Source organism: Anomalospiza imberbis, chromosome 3 (genome assembly GCF_031753505.1).
Source record: "Anomalospiza imberbis isolate Cuckoo-Finch-1a 21T00152 chromosome 3, ASM3175350v1, whole genome shotgun sequence".
Classification (NCBI taxonomy): domain Eukaryota; kingdom Metazoa; phylum Chordata; class Aves; order Passeriformes; family Viduidae; genus Anomalospiza; species Anomalospiza imberbis.
The window spans coordinates 114462867-114484329 of NC_089683.1; the positions used below are offsets into that span (position 1 = coordinate 114462867).

General features: G+C 41.7%; 1 protein-coding gene and 1 long non-coding RNA gene across 2 annotated transcripts; one reads left to right on the top strand and one right to left on the bottom strand.

The window, feature by feature from the left end:
* Window positions 1–522: 522 nt before the first annotated feature.
* On the top strand, window positions 523–21352 carry DZANK1 (double zinc ribbon and ankyrin repeat domains 1). Its single transcript, XM_068186621.1, has 21 exons — window positions 523–550; window positions 1364–1488; window positions 2130–2283; window positions 3341–3458; window positions 3741–3837; window positions 4599–4711; window positions 5270–5355; window positions 6011–6128; window positions 7023–7136; window positions 8093–8185; window positions 10088–10204; window positions 10914–11102; window positions 11668–11896; window positions 15179–15282; window positions 16474–16545; window positions 17454–17550; window positions 18362–18450; window positions 19560–19640; window positions 20176–20303; window positions 20635–20709; window positions 21129–21352. The coding sequence occupies exons 2-21, from the start codon at window positions 1380–1382 to the stop codon at window positions 21247–21249; spliced, it is 2304 nt and encodes a 767-aa protein (XP_068042722.1). The 5' UTR covers window positions 523–550; window positions 1364–1379; the 3' UTR covers window positions 21250–21352.
* Window positions 18753–20182, bottom strand: LOC137471920 (uncharacterized). Its single transcript, XR_010997924.1, has 2 exons — window positions 18925–20182; window positions 18753–18887 (listed from the first exon to the last, which is right to left on the bottom strand). It is a non-coding gene; the product is annotated as an uncharacterized lncRNA (long non-coding RNA).
* Window positions 21353–21463: the final 111 nt, after the last annotated feature.

The window sequence follows — 21463 nt, forward strand, 5'->3', positions numbered from 1 at the left end:
GGCGGGGGCGGCCGGGGCCGGTTGCTATGCAACGGCCAATGGGCGGCGGGAGCGGCGGGCGCGCGGCGTCCCTGGAAACGGAGCGGGAGCGGCGGGAGCGGGAGCGAACGGGACCCAGCGGGAGCGAACGGGACCCAACGGGACCGAACGGGACCCAGCGGGACCGAACGGGACCGAACGGGACCGAACGGGACCGAACGGGACCGAACGGGACCCAGCGGGACCGAACGGGACCCAACGGGACCCAGCGAGACCGAACGGGACCGAACGGGACCGAACAGGACCGAACGGGACCCAACGGGACCGAACGGGATCCAGCGGGACCGAACGGGACCGAACGGGACCCAGCGAGACCGAACGGGACCGAACGGGATCCAGCGGGACCGAACGGGACCCAACGGGACCGAACGGGATCCAGCGGGACCGAACGGGATCCAGCGAGACTGAACGGGACCGAACGGGACCCAGCGGGACCGAACGGGACCGAACGGGACCGAACGGGACCGAACGGGATCCAGCGGGACCGAACGGGACCGAACGGGATCCAGCGGTGAGCAGGCCCAGGCGGCAGCGGCGGGCCCGGGAGGCAGCGGCGGGCCCGGGAAGCAGCGGCGGGCCCGGGAAGCAGCGGCGGGGCCCAAAAATGGGACAGGAGGCGGCAGGGGGAATGTGGGACCCGGGAAGTGCCTCACTGGCACGGGAAAGGTGACTGAGCGCTGGGACACACTGCCCAGACAGGGTGGGGAGTGTCCCTCGCTGCCTGCATTGATGAGTAGCATCGGAGCTGTTTCTGGAGCACTGGAGCGTTGGTGACCATACCAAATCCTTGTAGCACAGACGTGTTTCCTGGCCCTGAGCATCAGTTCCCAAGATGTGCAGTACATCTCTCTGTTTTGTAAAATGTCATCGTATCCAAATGCCATTTTTCATTCTTGAATTGCATGACATGGTAATGACTGTGTACATCAGGCTAAATCAGGTTTGGCACCTGTTTCAAGGATATATTCTGGATTCACATGATATCTGGCATAGGCTTGAGAAATGGCTGGTTTTCTTTAGTCCTTTCCAGGCCATGCTGTACTTACCCAGGTGGCCACAGTGGGACGAGGCTGGTTCCACATCTGACGTGGTGAGGGTGGAGATTCCTGTCCCTTACTCCTTCCACGTGTCACTGACATGAGGTGCTGAAGCTGGTCTAGCTCAAACACACAATCACAGTCACAGGATGGTTTAAAGAATCCAGTGTTCTCTCTTTTAAGAGAAACAAATGAAGACCAGGAGTCATGCTAAAAGACTGTGCTTCTCTGTGCATTCTTCTTTTTAGGAAAATGATTGTCTGCCTTTTTACTTTTCTGTTTTAAAGATCACTGCTGAGAAAAATGACAGCTGGCTCTGTCTCAGCTCCTCAGATCATCCCACTTCGAATCCCACCTCCAGGGAAAGCTCAACGGGAAATAGACACAAACACTCTCATAGAAATAAAATCAGGTATGAGCAAGAGCTTTAACTCCACCTCAAACCTGTGCTTATGTGTCCAGTTGAAATATTTGGCCTTTATACTTTTTTCATATTTAGTCATGACTTTTGGAGTGTGCATTTCATTAAGGAACTTAAAAAATTAACTAACAGGTTTGATGCACCAGGTATACTTGCATGTAATTTTGTTCATCCCAACAGTATTACTGACATAAAAGTTATATGTGTTAGCAGTCTTAATGGCTTCCAAGGCCAGACTTTTAAGCTGTTGCATTTGGCTTTGACTGCAAGAACAGTTCTTGAAAGAATCACGTGCCAGGCTCACTCCCAACGTTGTCGTTACAATTTTTGAACTGTCACCTTTTGCTGAGGCAGAAAATACCCTTTCTGTCATTGGAATGGACAAGCTGCTGCAGTGTTTGAATGCAAAATCATTTCACAGATACTTTGCTGTCAGAAATATTGCTTATAATGAAATTGCTTCTGTTGAGTAACTGATATTTCATGGGAGAAACAGTTTTAATCCCAAATATTTGGTCACTTATGGAACTGCTTTATTTTCTTTATGTGAGAAAAATCAAGCACTGCAGTGAGTAATTTGTTTTTCCGAGGTTGCCTACAGTCTGAGGAATTACTTTTTCTGTTTCTTTCAGATACACCTGGGGCCTCTATTTATTACACTTTAGATGGAAGCAAACCAGAACTCATTAGGAAACCTGGCTGTGGGCCATATAACACTTTGGAGTATAAGGGTCCTATCATATTACCCGTGGGGAGAATAATGGTCAAAGCCCTGGCAGTTACAAAGTGAGTATCCTCTCCTGGTTTATTTTAGTCCTTTTTTGGCAAGGGACAGACATCCCTGTCACAGCCTGTGCTGTTTAAAGCACTCCATACCCTGCAAGTGACAGATGGGCCTTTCCCCAGGCAGTTTGCAATCTATCATGAATAGCACTGAGTTGGCTTTCTCAGGATCATTTTCATCCATGGTTTGTGTGGTTGGATAACCTCTGGGTGTTGTCTCCTGGACTCAGGGTGTCCAATGATCCTGGAGGCTGTGGGTGAGAAGCTGATGTACTGTCCTGAGAGCTCAACCTTTGGAGTGTGACCCTCAGAAACACCAGAGAAACCAGGCTGGTGTTTCTGGGGTCATCCAGTGCTCCAGTGGATTTATAGACGCTGGTCTTCCTAGGAATTTGCTTTGTTTCTCCCAGAGGATCACAGAATGCTGAACCTCGCAGCTTAAGTAAACATTGGGTAAAGCAAAAATACAAGACACAGAAAGAAAACTGTATTTTGCTGCACAGCCACTGACTTTGTCCAAAATAGCTTCATGCTTAGAGACAGAGAGAGGACACATCAGTCCTCTGGCTGTACTGTGTTGCATGATCTTTTGTTTCCACGGGAGCAGGAACTTCCACTCCACTTGGAGATTTGTGTCTGCTGTTCCCTGTTAGCAGCACCTGCAGCCAGCCTGTGCTTGTGGCGGCAGTGCAGTACAACAACATTGCATAACACTCAAAACCTAGGCCTGTGTTTATTTTCTTGCTATCACTGCCTGGATTAACACTTGTTTGCAGTCTGTTTATACTAAGACATTTCCAGAGATTCACTATAATAATAATAAATCATGGAAGAGTACTTTGGATGTTTACAGCAATTTCAATCCACTGTTGTAATTTAATAGGCATTAGAGAATGACAGTTGGTTTTGTCACATAAATATTGCTCAGGATTCTACTGCAGTAATGACTGGCAAGCTTGGAAGGGATGTTCCACCTAATAAGCCACCTCCATCAGTGATTTTCTTGTTGCAGCACACAGGTCTGTGGCAGGTTCTTAGCTTTGTGGATATTGATTTTCAGGGACTACAGGGAGAGTTCAATTGTGACAAAGGTGTTTGTGGTAGAGTACCAGCAACCAACCATCCTTTTCCCTGTTGAAGATGATGACAAGAATTTCCTAAAAGATATGGCCACACAGGTAAGTTTTGGCAATTGTAACCCCTTGTGTGAGTATAAAATGTTGTATACATGATATTATTTAGAGATTAAGCTTTGACTGCCAGTTTTACTCACATATCTTATTTTCTCTGTTTGCCCATCTTTGCTGCTTTGGTCCTTTTTGTAATATTAAAGTTAAGCTTTTCACATGCTTGCATTGATAATAAATACCTTAAACACGTACTTTTAAAATTTTAACAAATAACTGTAGCAAGAGAGGATGAAAGCAAAAGCAAAAATTTTATCTGGAATTACATTTTAGAATAAGGAAGGTGGAACATTTACTACAAAACCTAAGAAGAACAGACTGAATGTGGAAATCAAGCCTGCCTGGGATGAAACATCCCAAGACCTTCAAGGTAAGTGTCACTTCATAAAACTGAGATAGTCTTCTGTTCTAGCAGAAAGTTGCATAGAGTTTCCCTCTTGCATTGCTTGTAAAACGTGGGTCATTTTAAAACCTTCTCAGAAGACAGAACATCCTCTGGAAATTCCGATTTTGATTGCTCAACACTGCAAATAGAGAACAAAATTTACTTTGCATACATTTCACATGTCTTCTTAAAAACATATTAAAACATCATTCGTTTCTCAGCAACACAACAAGGCCCTGTCTCTATTTCCCTTTGTGCCAGAAGATGCTGTTAAATTGATGGGATTGCAAATCCTTTACAGAGTTTCTTTACTGATGTTTGCTTGCAGTAAGATTCCAAAATAAATAGACTGAGCAGAAATGAAAGCTTCACCCAGATTTTCTCTGTAGATACAGTCTCTTATTCCTTGGCAACAGCAATGGGACTGTTTTAGAGCAGGTAACTGTATTAATGTTTACTCCTTAATTTACTCTTAGGAGCTGGGATTTTTCTTCCTTCATGCAGGAAGGAAGAAAGCTGTAAATAAATAAAACAACAAAAGTAAGCTCTGTAAGGGAAGTGTGGGGTTTCATCTAGTTTAATTTCCTGTGATTCTATGCAGCTTATTTGAACCCAAAATGTGCATGCCAAATATGTTTTTGATTATGCTTAGTGAGAGTATGTGGCATTCCTGTTCAGATATCTATTAACTGCATGAAGTGGGGGACAGTGGAATAACAGGATTGTAATTTTAATCTTGGAAACAGACAGAAGGCCTTCTCACAGGTCCCCTCAAGGACCTCAGCTCCTTGCCAGTGGTTTGGGAGCCACAAAGCACAGAGAGGAATCCACCTCAGCACAGCCAATGGAGTCACTGCAGGTGAGCCAAGGGGCAGGCTGAAGAAAACTGTGCAAGGCTGTCATCAGGACAGAGGTCTAAAAAAGGAGGAGGTGAAGATTGGTGATCTCTCTCAGCTATTAATTAATGCCTTTGCCTGGATTCTACAGTCCTGGTTGAAATGTATTGGTAATGATGCACGAGAATAGGAATGCCCAAAGCAGGACACAGTTGTCAGTATGGACAAAACCAGGCAAAGGAAATCAACACTGACTGCATTCCTAGTAATTCTTTTCTAATACATTCCTGAATCTGCAATTAGCAAATACTTAGTGCTGTTTGTTGGCAAGTTAATATTTAAAACTGAATATTCAGTAAGGCTGTGGTGGAAGTACATAGCAAGGCATGGGTTTGTTTTATTAGAAGAAGCCGTGTGTCCTTGATGCATCTAATGGGGCAATGAAGGCTAGTAAGTACTCCTCAAAGCAGTGCATTTCAGTGCAGCTTATATCAAATTACATCTGTAGCTGATTTTTCTACCTTAATATGCATTTTGCAAATATTTCCTTACTAAGGCATAAAGAATTACCTCTGTTTCAGTTTGCAAGTTCCTCTGCAGTGACTAGCCAGAAAAGCTTAGCAAGCACACAGGTGTCAAGGATCCAGAGCAAAACAGATTTCCTTAAGTAAGTGGCTTCTCCTTTTAACATACTTGTTATTTGGAAAACAACTGATCCTTTTGCAACCAAGCTGATAATACCTTGGGTCTCTATAAAAATTAGGAAGGCAAAGACAGACACTGGCTCATAGCTGCAGAGTATACTCTAGATGGGACTTTGAAAATTCTGTTTCTTAAATGTAGTTTTCTGTTATCAGCTGTCTTGCCATCCCTTAGAAAAACCTCCTAACACTCATAGGATCAGAGGATAAACTGTCTTTTCAAATTATACTGCACCCTCCATGCTCTAGGTGAACACTTCTCACTGGAGTAGTCTCACATGACGTTAATGCTTATCAGTATTGAAAAAGTTCTGTGATCTACATCAGTGGCTCCCCATGGTGCAGCAGTGAGGCCTGACACAGACTGCCTGTCAGGAGACCTGTTTACCTCCCCTGATGAGGAGGACAGTAGGAAACTCCATAGTAGCCAGAGAGCTTTCTACCTTGCAAAGCTGTTTAGCGTTCAGAACTCTGTGCCATGGATGCTGGGGCATGGTCTGGTGTCCCACCACAGCTGCGAAATCAGTGGCCTAAGTCCTGCCACAACCAGTTCCAGATTATTCATTATTGTGCAGCGGTGCAATACTAAACCAAGCTCAGCCAGTTTGCTCTTATTTTCAGATGTGCACATTGTTCTGCCCCTCGCCTGTCTGAGCCCTTGGCTCACTTCTGCCAGAAATGTGGATCTCCTGTCCCCCCTGTGCCAGTCCGGCGCTTCCCAGTCCCCGAAGGAGCACAGGTCAGCAAAACATCCTAGCAATCCACACACCATCCTTGGAGAGAGCAGCAGCCTCCGCAAGTTACACAGTCAGTGCTGGCAAACCGTTACCTACTCACACTTCATTTCAAAGGTCTGCTCTAATTGCTCTGTTGTGCTCAATGCCTTTAGCACTGCAGCCAGTGAAATTCTCCAACAATGGGCGAAATCGACCAGAGATTTCTTCAAGGGCCATGTATTCTAATAAGAAAAAACAAAGAAAAAGTAAATTATTTGCCTATATCAGGAAACAGTACCAGTCCTGAAATTCTAAATGGTGGCATGTGCGGGCATATGCACCAAGTTTTTGGAGTGGTGTGTGTAACCGTTTTCCCTAAGCTCTTCCCAAGAGATCATAACTGATCTAACAAGTCAGAGGTGTGTTTCCCTTCCTGTATCATCAGAGAGTTGTCTGGTCTGGGCAGTGCTGTAGTTTTAAGTAATGACTGAGATTCACCACCTCCTTAGATTAGGTTCATAATTAGGAGAATTTCAATTACCTGTATGAAGTGGGGGACAGTGGAATAACAGGATTATAATTTTACTCTTGGAAACAGAAAGAAAGCCTTCTCGCAGGTCCCCTCAAGGATCACAGCACCTTGTCAGTCCTACTATATTTTATAATATCATTTTCATTTTATGGAAAATTACCTTAATACCTTGCTGACATTCTCTTTCCAGATGTCTTAATATTTTCTCAATATGATCCTTTGATCTTTAAGGATCAATATCATCATCAGTTGCTGTCAATTTCTATGTTTCCAGTGACCTTGCTGCTGATGCAGACTCCAGCCAGGAAAATTCTGAAATCTCATGAATAACCTGAATGATCTCATTGTGGTTCTTAACATAACTGTGATGTGGCTTTTCCTTCAGATGGCACCGTGCCTTGAATGCAGACATCTTGTGCCAATGAATACACCCACCTGCATTATCTGTGAGGCACCAATAGCTCCACAGCTGCAGCCCCAAAACAACATCTGCATAAAGGTAATTGAGAATAGGTAAAACAAAATAGTGATTTAACTCCTGGCATGCATTTTTCTAACAGATGACTTCATTACAAATACTTTGATCCAACTTCGCTTTGTATAATTACATTATGGACAGCTTTAAGAGTTAGTGGGATGAAAACAGCTTGAATGGAAAAAGGGATTAAAGGTTCCCCAGTACAAGAAAGACATGGACATACTTCCCTTGAGAAGGAAGGAGCAGCAGAGGCAATGTGTGATGAGCTGACCTTAACCCCCATTTCCCTGTGCTGCTGAGGAGGACAGGAGACAGAGAATCGGGAGGAAAGTTAAGTCCAGGAAGGAGGGAGGAGTGGGAGGATGATGTTTTTTGAGATTTGGTTTGATTCCTCATTTTCCTACTCTGATTTGATTGGTAATAAATTCAGTAACTTTGCCCAAGATTAGTCTGTTTTTCCCCTGACAGTAATCAGTGAGTGATCTCTCCCTGCCCTTAAACTCATGATCCTTTCATTATATTTTCTCTTCTCTGTCCAGCTGAGGAGGGGAGAATAGAACGGCTTTAGTGGGCACCTGGTCTTCAGCCAGGGTCAACTCACCACCAGAGGTCTTTTAAGGCACCTCAGAGTACTGTGGTATTATATTATTATTATTAATAATGGTCTATGCAGATACTGGGCTGTCTGTTTTTTGTGAGTATAGTGACTGAGCAAACTGAAACCAGAGTATACAAAGACCTGGAGACACTGATACTGAATCTCCTGAGGAAACTGTACCATCATTTAAATAAAATAATCTTCATAGATGAGAGGCAACATGGCCTAACTAAAGTGTGAACCAGCCCAGATTTGAAGGACATCCTCTTTCTGCAGGGCTGAATAACCACAGCATTTTGTAAGATCCAGTCTTCTTCTTTGTTTTTTTGTTGACAGGTTTCAAACACTATGTGAAATGTATTTTCTCTCTGTTTAAAAGGGCAAAGTCATTTGTCAGGTGTGTGGCACAGGAAATCCTCTTCACCATAAACACTGTGCAACTTGTGAGAGCAAGCTGCCTGAAGTACAGAGGGTAAGACTTCAATCCCACTGGGTGAATCAAACCACAGCAGAACATCCTTTATCTCTGGAAAACTGAGGTCATGTCCCCATGTCTCTGTGTTACCAAAGCAGAGATTCTCTCCCCAGTGTCATATTTAAGCCCAGTCCTCCCACAGAAGCTCCACCACAAATGTCCAGCTAAACATAAGTGTCTCATGGACCTTCAAGTTTCTGACATGGAAGTCAGGATTGTGAATGCCACTGAGAAAGCTCAGAAGGCTCTTAGGAAATGGGACTCCAAGGAGTCTTGTTTGTGTCCAGATTACTTTCAATTGCAATAGAAAAGTTGAATGAATACACCAGGAACATCATTCACACTGATTTCAGTTATTTTCTGAAAACAGAATATGCTTTTGCATTATTTTTCATGTCTCCACTTTTACTTTATTTTTCTTATCTCCACTTGCTGCTCCTCCTATATGCATACAGCTAGCATGCTTGTATTTGGCTGTGACTCTGCACAGAGGTGAGAAAAGCACTGAAATATTACCCCTAAAATTGCTCTGTTTCAACTCCCTGTTTAGCTTGGCTCCTTAGAAGAATTTTATTTTCAGTTCTGAAAAAATCTTGTATGAGAAATGTCTGGTGCATTTCACTTCTCCAGGTTGTGATAAATACAAAAATGATAGGACAATAATGGTTTTCAAGTTAAAATCTTCCGATTATAATGGTTAACATCCTGACTTCTAAAACTGCCCGTAGCTAGAGGCAGCAGTCTCTTGTAGAGCCACATTTCAAAGTGTCATTTCAAAGTGAATTTCAGTAGGATTCTGTACTTACCTGAGATAAATGTTTGTTTGGCTGCTTCACTGAATGCAGGTATGTGTGGAGATAATACGTAGCTGCATATGTACTTAGGCATGTGACTTGAATGTGAGACCTGTATTAGCTGAGAAAGTGAAATGATTACTAAAAATTATTAATAGTAATCAGAAAACTTGCTAATAACAGTCATTAATTAGTGATAACAATAGTATTTTAGTAGTAGTAATAATGCTGATATCATTATTAATGGCTATTAAATAATTTATATTTAGAACAAATTTAGACTTGTGTTTCTCTAAATTTTATTCTCCAACTGACAAATTACATTGTTCAAATTGCAATGCAGGCCACAGATTAAAACAGGGCTATTTTGTGTTTGCTTACTTGCTGTTACAGTGTAATTAAAATAATTTTCCTTGGGTTCTGTCACCTGTCCATATTCCTGACTTGTAGAGAAAATAGACTGCATAAGCCTTAAGGCAAAACCTAACAAAACATTTTTAAGTCCTATTTGTCCTAACTGGGATCTGTACTTAAGCTCTAGAAGTTTCAGATTAAAAACCTGTTTTGCTTACTCATATAAGTTAATTGTAGAAAAGTTGGGTAATATATAATTTGCACAAGGCAAAAGACTGCAAAAAATATTTATGCAGCAAATTCCAAACTGTGAGGAAACTCTGCCTGAACACATTCTGCATGCTATATTACTAAAAAGAAATGTGCAAGGAAAACTGTGTGTTAGATTGGAAAATGCAAGTTTGTCAGTAGAGAGGTCTCCATGTTAATTTCATCTGTATTTATACGCAGGGCCCTATTGATAAATACTCAGTTTAAAAGCACACCATTGGTAAGGTTTTTATTTTTTAGTGCTAGTTCTGCTAAAAATATTTTCAAATTAATTAATGCTACATTTTACCGTGGTTTTGTAATGAAAATTATAGGTTAGATCCAAGACACTCTGCAGCTCGTTCTAAGCTGCAATCATTCCTTTAGGCTGAATACTACTTTGTGTTGCCAGAGCAGCTTGCTTTCCTCTTTCCCCTTATTAGGCTTGTGGACTTTCCCTCATGAGAGCATTTTCTCCCTAATGCTTGTTTTGTTTAAGCAGCCTGTGTTTGGAGGAGACTCCTGCCCAGCTCTGCAGGGCCAGCAAAGGGCTCAGTGCTCCAAGTGCCACGGCGTGAACCAGAGCGACGCGCGCTTCTGTGCCTGGTGCGGGGCCAAGGTTTGTCTGCTGTCCGTGGGGACTCGCCGGGGCTGCTTCTCTGCAGCAACGGCACACTGCCCAGTGCAAAACTCTGCCACTCAGTAAACACTGTGGTCATCGAGACACTTGCTTGAGCGCAGAGGACTGTGTGTGGAAAAGTGAACTTAGAAAACATCCTGACCCCACATCAGTCAGTGACCCGAGGGTTTGGAGTTGCAAACAAATCTTTATGGGTCAACAAGCACCAGACCGTTGCATCAGCTGAGATGCAACAGCCCTGTGCTCAGGCAAAGTAACTTAACCATCAAAGGTTAACCTATAGGCTGAGGCAATGCAAGTTTTCCCATAACAGCTCTGGGCTGTGATCACCTGTACAGGCAATTACCAGATATGAGATGATGCATGCACTTGTTTTGACTGAAGGCCTCCTTAACTTCAGTAAGGACAGGTACTTAACTGCTGCTCAGTAGAATTACAATCAATGTAAACAATTTCCCCTTGTGCAGTGCTTCTAAGATGACACTGAAGCGGAATTTATTCTCTGTGAGCTGAATGCACATAAAATTTGAAACACTCCCCTATATGCATAAATAACCATTAGTCCTGTACTGTACTAGGGCGCTCAGGGCGGTACTTTACTTCCTTTTAATTCATTCCTCTCTCTTATCATTCCCGAGTCATTCATCCTATGTTTCTCTAGTGACAGATGTTGCATTGAACTTTCCAGCCTGGACCTCCTCCATCCTACTTTTCTTGTTCCAAGTGTGGTACCAGCAACCAGCCCTATGCTCGCTTCTGCATGTTCTGTGGTGTCTACATAGAGCCTCCATCCAGACAGAGCTGTCCTGGCAGTCCCATGGACCGTGGGGACTCCCTGGGATCCTCTCAGATGGGACACACAGCGCTACAAAGCCAGGTTTGAACTCAGCTGAGAGCTGCTCCGCTGGGGGAATGGATCAGCACAGCTCCGTTCATTTCCTTGGGACAATGCTGTGGGCTGGGAGCACAAGGAGGGCAAAAATGTTTGTTTTGCTTTCTGCTGAAAAGCAGCCTCAGTCCAAGGCCTCCATCCAGCCTCTTTGTAAATGGCAAAGTGAGAAACAGTTTTTCAAAAGTCTCAGCTCTTCAAGTAGTTTTATCTGTGATTTGTGGTCTGCTGATACAAGGTATTCTTTCACACAAATGTAGTAGTTGTTTTTAAACTGTTTTAAGAAAGAGCCCAATACTTAGCAAGGCCAGCTTTTGCCCTACAAAAGCATACACATCCCCTGGCAATTGTGAAGAATTTGGATTTTTCTTGAACTTTTGTGATAAGTTGCATTGTTGTTACAGACTGGTAATTAAAATTTAAAAATTGTTAATTATTCTTCCTGATAGCTTTTTCATCCCCTTACAATTTGGTGTTCTGGATAATTATGCTTGTAAGCCATTGAATTATATCTATATTACTTATATTTTCCCTTCTCCTTCACCCCCCACAGGCAAAACTATTACAGGCTCAGGTTGCCTGGCAAACTTGTCCTGTTTCCTTGCCCAACTCAAGGGCAGAACTAACAGAAAGAGAAGATAAAGGAACCCAAACCATTGGACTTTTTTACCCATCCAGCAAACTGTTGGAAAAGAAGGTGCTTGAGCTGATTTCACAAAAAGAAAAAGTGGAAAAGATGAGTGATCATAAGCCTCTCCTGACAGCCATTAGTCCTGGAAAAGGTTAGAAGTTCTAATTTTATTATTTCTAAACAATTTATAACCTTGCTTTTTTTTTTCTTGAAAATATTATAGTTTATGGGATGTGGCATCAGCAGGACACTGATTTACATCTTTAGAAGTCTGTGTTTCCACCAGTCACTTGTAAATGCACTGCCTTAGAATTCAATCACTGATCTCCACCAACAGCTAAAATAAAGCTATCAGCAATAGCAAAAGCAAAACTGGGGTTACTGAGCCCTGTGCAGCCTTACTAATTTGGTAGCAGTTTGGTTTCTCCAGATCCCACAAGACTGGAGGCAGGTGTCCTGTATTTGAACTGGAAACCACTGAACAGCTCCCAGTTCCCAGCAGGCTCCCCAGCCCCTGCCATGTGAACCTCAGGCAGAGCTGTGATGGCACCTGCAGAGATAGTGATAAACAAAACTCTGAGACACGGGGTCAGAGCTCTTGAAAATATGATGAAGCTTGTCTACGTGAGGAACTTGTTTGGGGTGCTGTTCTGGAATAAATTATAGAAGCTTCAGAAGCAAAGAAAACTAAACTAGAGGAAGGGATTCTTAATAGGATTGTGAAAATATCACTCATTGAAGAGTTCTTCCTCTCACAGACTACAGTAGGAGCAGTATCAGTAGTGCAGACAACTTTCTTTCACAGTGAGTTTTGTGGTCACTTTGTTCTTTGTGGAATCGCTTGGCTGTTTGCTGTCATTAATGCTTGCCATTTTTAGAGGTTTTAGTTTTACAGTCCTGAGAAATCTTCAGCTTTCTGGATCCCCAACCCTTGAAGACAGTCCATCAGTATTAATTAGGGATCTAATAAATGGCTCAGTGGGCAAAATTGTCTTTAATCTCACAGGGCAGTCCAGCTGGGCAATCTATAGAATGAGTTCATTTTAAACCATTACAGCACCAAACCCTGGTTTAGAGGAGCAGTTACTCTTTTGGATCTACTTTCTCATCTAGCTCTCTTCAGCAATCAACCCCTCGGGCTGTTACCAGAATTAATTTTCTATTGGGTAGTAGAAGTTGCTAATGAATGTTAGAAATTTCTCTTTTGACTCTGTGTGTCTGTATTCAGATGGACTCTGATTCTGAAAATAATCACCGGGGAAATGTGTTTTCCTCCTCCCTTCCTCTGAAATGTGACATGTTCTCTAAGGCATCACTGTAGGAAATACAACACTTGACTCAACATGTCAGGAAGCTTAATTTAGTCACAGATACTAAAGGATTGGCCCCTAATGGTGCCAAGAAAAAAGGAAAGTCACACTGAATATTTGTATATCTCTGTCAGAAGTACAGCTCTTGACTTGTGAGTGAGAACTGCTCACTGGGAAAGGTTGGGCAGGAATTCTGAGCTGCTTTTGAATTCTTTTCATTTTTGTCCACTCAGCAGAGGTAACTTTGTTGAAGTTGCACTGTGTAATGTATTCTCCTTTAGATCCTGCCAAGGACTGAGGAGCTTATTTCATCCCATAACTCAATAAATGTCTCTTACAGTCATATCATGCTGAGTTATATACGTGGCTTGGAACTTATCTGTATCAACAAGACCATGTAATATCACCCAGGAAAATCTTGTTTATATATGCCAAATATGACCATTATTTCTTCAATCAAAATAGGATCAGACATTTGGTATTAAAGTTTTTAAACACAAGCAATTAAATAAAATGGTGGAGGTTATTATTTCTTGACCATATCAACTATTAACAAAACTTCTTTTCATGTGTGAAGATTAAAAAAAATATTAAACAGTTAAGAAAGGGGCAAAAAACAGCAGTACAAAACACTAATCCTCTGGTGTATACTGCATTTCTTTTTTTGCTGTACTTTCAGTCTGTTTTGAACAGGAACCAGGACGTTTACCAGGTAAACTTTACAAAGAACTTCCCTTTTCTACTGTAAGGTTAAATCAGTGTGATAAAGGTATAATCTGCTCGTGGCAGCATGGATCCCGGCATTCCATCAATGCTGTCAAAAATCCTTCGAGATCTAATGGAATATCAAGCATGCAAGAATATGTTCCTGACCATCTGGGTTTTTTCAAATAAAATCTGGGGATCTGGGCTAGTTATGAACCACTTTATGGCAAATAATACTGACTTCTATGGAGAGGTCACTCACCAAGTAAACTATTTTAGATGTTTTAAATACTGCTTTCAGCTTGTGTTAGTTTTTGCATATGAGACCACAGCAGGGAGCAATTTATGTTTTTCTGTGGATCCTTCTTTTTCTATTCATTTAAAGCTGCTTAACAAGTAAGATTTGTTGGTTTAGTTTGTCATAGCATCATTTGTCAACCTTGAGTCTTCCAAGCGCAAAACTCCGTGTGCCCTTGCTTTGTCTTGTAAAAGCCAGAGCAGCACTTTCCTTCGGGCTTGGTCTCTTTTCACTGTTTTAAGCTTCACTTAACATGAAGGAAAGGATAAGGTCAGAGCAGCTGCATTGTCTAAGTTAAATGAGGTTACCAAGCCTACACAGTTTATTTACAACAAAATGAATCATGCTCTCTATTTTACCGTGAGGATGCTAAAAAAGAAAATTAGCCAGACCCTGAAAACAATCAGTTAAAAATGAGAAGAAGTCAGTTTGGTTTTTTCTCTGATGAAGACAAAATGTAGCTCTGGAATTGCCTGGACAGGAGGTGCAGAAGCTCTAAATGGCTTAAGATGAGTTTTTAATCCAGGCACAATCAGCCCTTCATGTTTTGTGCCCTCTATCAGCATAAAGGAATGCTGACTCTCCCAGAGATCCTGACAGGCCAAAGTGCAGGAATGCTTGAGCTTTTCATATGCTCTCACATATACAATTGAAAGGAATTTATTTGGAGGATAATTTACACAGGTCAAATGTTGTATATCCTGCAGTTTTCAGATTTGGATTATTGTTCCCTGTCAGTTATCCAAAATCAACTAAAAAACAGCTCAACAACACATAATTGCTTAATTGTAATATTTTACTTCTTTGTTATGATCTAGAATGGTGTGAGATTTTTCCCTTCACACAGAACCAGTTTTGACTCCTAAGGATCATTCCAAGACATGGCTTTGTTGTCAGTAGAAGGCCCTAAGGATGAATTATGACTATAGATTAAACAGTGTTTCACCTGGCTTTTTAGAGTATAACTCCCTTCTCATTTTCTTGATTAGATTAATTTTCTACAGATTTTTTTTTTCATCTTAGTGAAACTGTGCTATTTTTTTAATCTCCCATCACTTGACTAGAAGGAATGTTATTCACATTTTAAGGATCTTTCTCCTGCTTAATTCCCTGTGAGCAGGTTACTGGAGAAAACAGCTGGATCATGTTTGTGCTCATGTACGAAGCTATGCCCAGAACAACCCTGAATTCAGAACACTGATTGGAGAACCTCAAATGGGAAAGGTAGGAAGGAGCTTGTGAGTAGTATCTTCCTGTGGAGGGTCATGAAAAGATTATTGTGGCTGCTACATAAACACTGGAAAAATAAATGTCTCCCTTTTCTTTAGATGTTGATCTGTGTGTGTCATTTGTCTCATTTTGTTGTTCCATTTTTTGGTCAGTCTTTTCCTGAAGACTTTTTTCTGCTTTTTTTCCAATGGCAATTCCTATTCTCTCACCTAAGAGCTGTAAGGGGAGTGAGAAACTCTTTGCTCAGCTGCTTTTATATAGTAAGAATGTGGAAACCTTCTCGGACTCCTTCCTGGGGAGTAGATAGTCCAGTAGATACTTTGCACCTGATTTCTATATTCACTGAGACCTATGGTCCACCAGGATCTTCAGAAGCTGCAGTGCAACCATAAGAGAATATCTGTTTAATAGAATTGAGGTACAGTCCATTGCAACTTGTTTCCTCTGCTAGAGGATTCAAAAGGATAAGGCCTGGAGAATATAAAATTGCCTAGGGAAGGCTATTCCTGCTGCTTCGTGGCCTTTTGTGACTTTATTGTCTTAAAAGCTGTGGCCCCAGAAGTAACAGAAATGGTTCAAAGCAGATGCAACTATCTGGCTTTAATGCTGCTTTTTCAGTTTTTCATGTGGATTAGAAATATAATCAACCTTACCTCAAAATTCTCAACCAGCTGCAATGTAATCTTCATTCCATTTCTTTATAATCCCCTGTGCACTCATTTTTGTATGACTTCCACAGACTTGGTGCCAGCAGTACTGTCTCAAGGAATTGGTACACAAAGGTACCAAAGATTTAATACAGACTGTGCTTCCCCAGACTGGTGTGCCTAAAGCAGCCACCAGTTCTCCTGGATCTGGGAGTCCCAAGAACAACACAGCCTTTTATGCAGCTACAAAATCTCAGTGGAGAATGACTGAACTTCCACGAAATGCAGCCTCATTCCAGTTTTGGATTTGTTTGGTGTTTCAGTTGCTGTGAAATTTCCAGTTACTCAAAACACACCTGCCTCTTTCTCATGGACATGGGAAGTGTTGGTACTATATCACAAGGAGGCAAAGGCTACACGTGTGATTTTGTGCACTGGCTGCACAAGAAACACCATCAGCAAGAATTATTCTTTAAAGTACTTCTTTAAAGAGGGGTTTTTTTGCTAAGATATACTAATGGCTGCTCTTTCCTTCTAGATCAATTATGCCACCATCTCTGAAGATGACTATGAAGTCACTATTACATTGAATTTTGCTGCTGTTACCAAGGTCAGTCCATGAGATGGGGCCTGTTGAGAGGCAGCTGGTCTAAAGCTGTCACTACAGCAGTGTAATGCTGATATATTCTAGATTCAGGTCTAAAGAAGAAATACTTTTGTTCAGAGGGTGTTATCTCTTCAGAGAAAATAATCTTTGTCTTTCTCTATTGGAGCTGGATGAACAGGTATCCTTATCTGATTAAGCCAGACTTCATGGTTATGTTGCTATCATCTCACCTTTTGTTAGTTTGCTCTATTAGTATTAACTTCCTTCTTTCAGCTCATGTTGTCTGATGATTCTAGCACCCCTTAGCTTTTGAGAGAGATCCTGAGAGATCCTGTTTTTCTTCACCCTGGAAAGTGTGCTCTTAAAAACTAAGCTTAGTAATTTTCAATAGTTTGGAGATAACTTTTGTCAGAGCTCCTGTTAACTCTATTCAGAATCTGGAATGTCGATCTCAGGAATTACCACGTTCCAAAAATCACAACATATACATTTCCAGCTTTTCAAGATGAAAATCTACCATTTCAAAAATCCAGAATTCAGACTGCGTCTCTTGTGTGGAATCTTGGAAAGCTTACCTTGCTGTGTGAGGCCTGAAGAACTGTATCACATTATTTCAGAAGTGAAATTTCTCAAGTGGTAGAAACACTTTCATTTGGATGAGAATCTTCATTTCATTAACTGAGGTTGTATCGCTTTTTTTTCCTAAATCAAAAGAAATACGTAATAGAAGGTTTGGAAAAAACTGCTTGCCTCAAAACACAGTTCAATTACATATGATAATGTCTTGTGGTAATTTGACACTGATATTCAGGGCCTACATATTTTCTCATATGCTACAGTGTTGTGCCACTAGGATTATAGCAGCATTACATGATAATCTTAATAACTGCCTGCATTTGATGATTCTACAGGATATTCATCCTAACAGAGCAGTGAAGTTCAGCAGTGATTACCTGAGTGCTGGAACAGAAGTCACAGATGGACAGGATGGCAGTCAGACTAATTTTGGTGAGATTTTCTTCCCCCTGTCTTTACAGTAGACCATAAATAGAGCAGTCAGGAGTACAGAAGTAGTGCTTGGAAGCTTAGCCACCAAGGCAGGCAAACATTCTGTGCCCATTTAAGTTGATCTTTTTTAAGTCTCAAAATATGTCCAAGTTGAGATTTAAGCAATGTACAGACTCTCTCAAAAACTCCTGGGAACTTCATCCCTGGAGAGCTGAGGAGACCAGTGACCTGCATCCACAGGTCACAGCAGTGTTTTTTTATAGCACTAAAACTTTAGCTGTTTCACATACTCTTTTACAACAGGAACCATAAATATCAATATTATCTCTACTTCTGAGCTCTGCCAGGCAATGCCAGCTCTGGTGTATTTGGCAGAGATGAGAAATGATGAAATACATCCATTCAGAGATGTTGTCTAACTGCGATCTCCTACTGGCTGGTCTCAGTAACAGCTCAGCATTTGGGGCATCTCATATTGGACTTAGGTTTTCATTAAATCAACCAGTTGTAAAGTCAGCGTTACAATTCAGGAATTTTTATAGCATCATTTCACATATTAATTCACATGTAAGTTTCATCCACTTTGTGCTTCCAGTCTGAGGCTTGGCAAGAGGCAGTCACTGCACAGAGAGCTGTGCAAACCTTTTGTTAAAACCAGTTTGAGCTGCAACAAGCATTTCATCACTTTCTCATGTGGAAAACTGATAAATACTGCTTTGATTTTGGATAAATTATTTCCAGATCTCTGCTCCAAGTTCTAGTTAGGATACTGACTTTGCTTTGAATTAACACTTGTTTTCCTTTCTGGTAGGCAGAGATGATCATAATCTTTTCTATTCAAGAGGCAAAATAAAGAGAACCAAGTCAAGAACACTCAGGGGACAGGAATATAAGCCCTCTGTAAGTATCTTCTGCAAATACAGGAAAAAAGATTTCTAGAGCAGCGCTAACATGAAGGAGGGCATCCAGGCATTAAAATAGAAATGTTTTAACCCTGACTGCGGGCAGGGGATAAAAGTCCAACTTAATATAAAACCTAAACATTTGTAACTGACATTTAGTTCAGAACTGAAAATAACTAATTGGTTTTTCTACTAGGAGTTTAGATTTTTTTTCTCTGATTTTGAACCCATTCAATTGTGATACTGCATTAGGCCTAAGGACTGTTGCAGCGATTCTCTTAGAGATTTTTTTCAGAAGCAACATCATATGGAGGTATTGTCATCTTCCCTTGGCTTTACAACATTTAACTCCATAGAGGCCTACTTTAATTCAAGAAGCAAGAATTTACTTTCACTGGAGACCAAATTTCCTGAAAGAACTGTCTACTAAAGGGACTGTCAATTTCAAAACAATTTCAACTGGGAAATGTACAATTTCAATTTCAACTGGACAATTTCAAAAGGGAAATGTACATTAATCTAAGCTTGGATCAGTCAGCCAGCTCAACAGGTGGGAGAAGATACAGAGCTCTGTGACAGGAGTCCAGAGATAAAAATGCTTGGTCAACTGACTGAGCTTTCAAAATGAGAAAAGGTTGAAAGCTGGGAAGAAATAAAAGGAAAAGGTTTTAGGTTTAGTTGTTTGTTTGTTAAGATTTAGTAAACTAATTTCACTGAGGCAAAACATGCACATTTTTAAAACAAAATACTTCCACAAGTTCTGGAAGCTTCAAACTTTACTCCCAAACATGTAGCCACGTTTAATTTTACTGTGCTGAGCAGATCTTTGTACAGCCCTGGAGAGCTGCACTGACATGAAGTGAATCATTTGCAGACACACTTGCTGAATGAAGACCTCAGTAGTGAGGTATCAGCCAGGGTTACCCAACACTTGCTCAGGTTCAGACAGACATTCCCAAAGAAGTCAGGGATTAGTAACAAGAGGCTCAGATACATCAAATTCATGCCACTGTGTGCATTTTGCACTTTCATTCCAAGGCAGGATCTGGCCCACTTACTTGTATTTTCCCTGTGTGAAATGTTCCTGGCTGTTGTGTGTCTCCACAGCCAGAGTCCAGACAGCTGCTGGATGAACTGGGTCCAACTGGGAAAGGAAGAATCACCTTCATAGAACAATTGCTCAGTGATGTAAGTAACACTTGCTGAAGTTTCCTTTTTCAACTCTTTGCCTGTTTACTGCACGAATGTTAGCCTGGAATGCAACTTCAGCTTGATGATTAGGAAGCAACAGCCTTGCAATATCAGTCTTCAGACTGAAAGAGCATTTGAGAGAAGATAGGGCCTGTTTTACATTTATAGATGTCCTCCCCAAATTCTGTTTGATCAGTGCATAAGGCATTCTTCTCTGGGTTTGTCAAAGCCAAACAAAAAAAAAAGGTATTCATTTTATAATTTAGGATCAAGTCCTCTGTACAGCAAAAGCAAGCAAAATCTGTTTCTGCTCTGGGAACTGATTTGGTTACTGTTACACACATTTACTCTGGCTTTAAGCTAGGAGATGACAAACAATTTTCAGAAGGAAGCAAAACAACACACTTTGAACCTCCCTCTGTCTTGAGCTTGAAGCCCATTTGCCAGCTTGAACAGGCATAATACAAAAGCAAGGCTGAAGCTGAAGGATCGGTATGGTTCTAGCAGCCCCCTTTGCTCTGCTGTGTTCCAGGGAGCTGACCCCAATTCCCTGAGCGAGGAGGAGCGCCCTGCCCTCACAGTTGCTGTCCTGAACAAGCACGCAGGAGCCGTCTCCCCTCTGGTGCAGAAAGGGGCAGACATTGACCGGCAGTCAGGGCCGTAAGTGAGCTCTGATCCTCTGCCTCGGATCTTTCCAAGTTGCACTGAAAAAAATCTTACATGCCCCACCTCTCCTCCACAAATATGGTCCTTTCAAGGACAGTATCCACACTCCCTCTTCCAGCTGCCAGCTCTCAAGATTTCTCCCAACTTCTGTTATAAAAGCTGCTGTTCTACTCACTTCCTTCCCCCACCCACTTCAACTTAACATGATAAACATCACAGAGCCCACCACACTTCTAGTGTGTTCTGTATCCTCCTATTCATTTTCCCAAGTTTTATGTGCTAAGTCCCTTAGGTAATAAGTGCATTGCTCATTCCTCCTGTGCAGGCACAACAACACAGCTCTCCACGAGGCAGTTCTGCTGGGACTGGAGGGAGAGGAGTGCATCCGAGCCCTGTTAGGGTAGGTACTGATGCTGGGCCTCCAGCTCAGCTGCATGAGATTATGAGATTGATTTGTGTAAAAATTTGTAAACTTTAACATAGCTTTTTTTTATAAAACTTTAGTTTATAAATTTTATACATAAGATTTAAAAATAATGAATGTTTATAACGTTAACTATAATTTTAACACTAGTTTACATTTGTGTGTTTATTTTTGTATTTTTAAAATCACTACTTATAAATCACTCCCCCAGCCTGGCAGCACAGACCTGCTTGGCACCACTGGAGGCCCAGAGCCTGCCCCGTGTCCCTGCGGGAAGGAGCCTCCAGAAATTCCAGTTACTCCACATCAACATCCACCTACAAGCCACTTCATCACTAAGTGCAGTCACTTGCACTGAATTTAAGCAGTTAAACCAATGTGTTCTGTATTTACAGCTGCAGTGCAAGCGTGCAAAAGAGGAATGCAGCAGGGCACTCAGCACTGGATTTGGCTGTTGCAGCTGGAGATAACAAGGTTATTTCACTCTTCCAAGTAAGTCTGGACAGAGAACACTGAACACACTTTTGTGACACAGCAACTTTGTTCTCATCAATGTGTCATTACAACAAACTTTCTCCCCAAATAAAGCTGAAGGTTCTTTAACTTAGGGAGCACCTGACCATGTGTGTCCAGTTCTGTCTGCAGAGTCCACGACCCTGTGTGATCAGCTGGGGCCCTGTAACAGTCAAACAGTTTCTCCAAGACTGCCCCGTTCCTTTCCAGCAGTTCA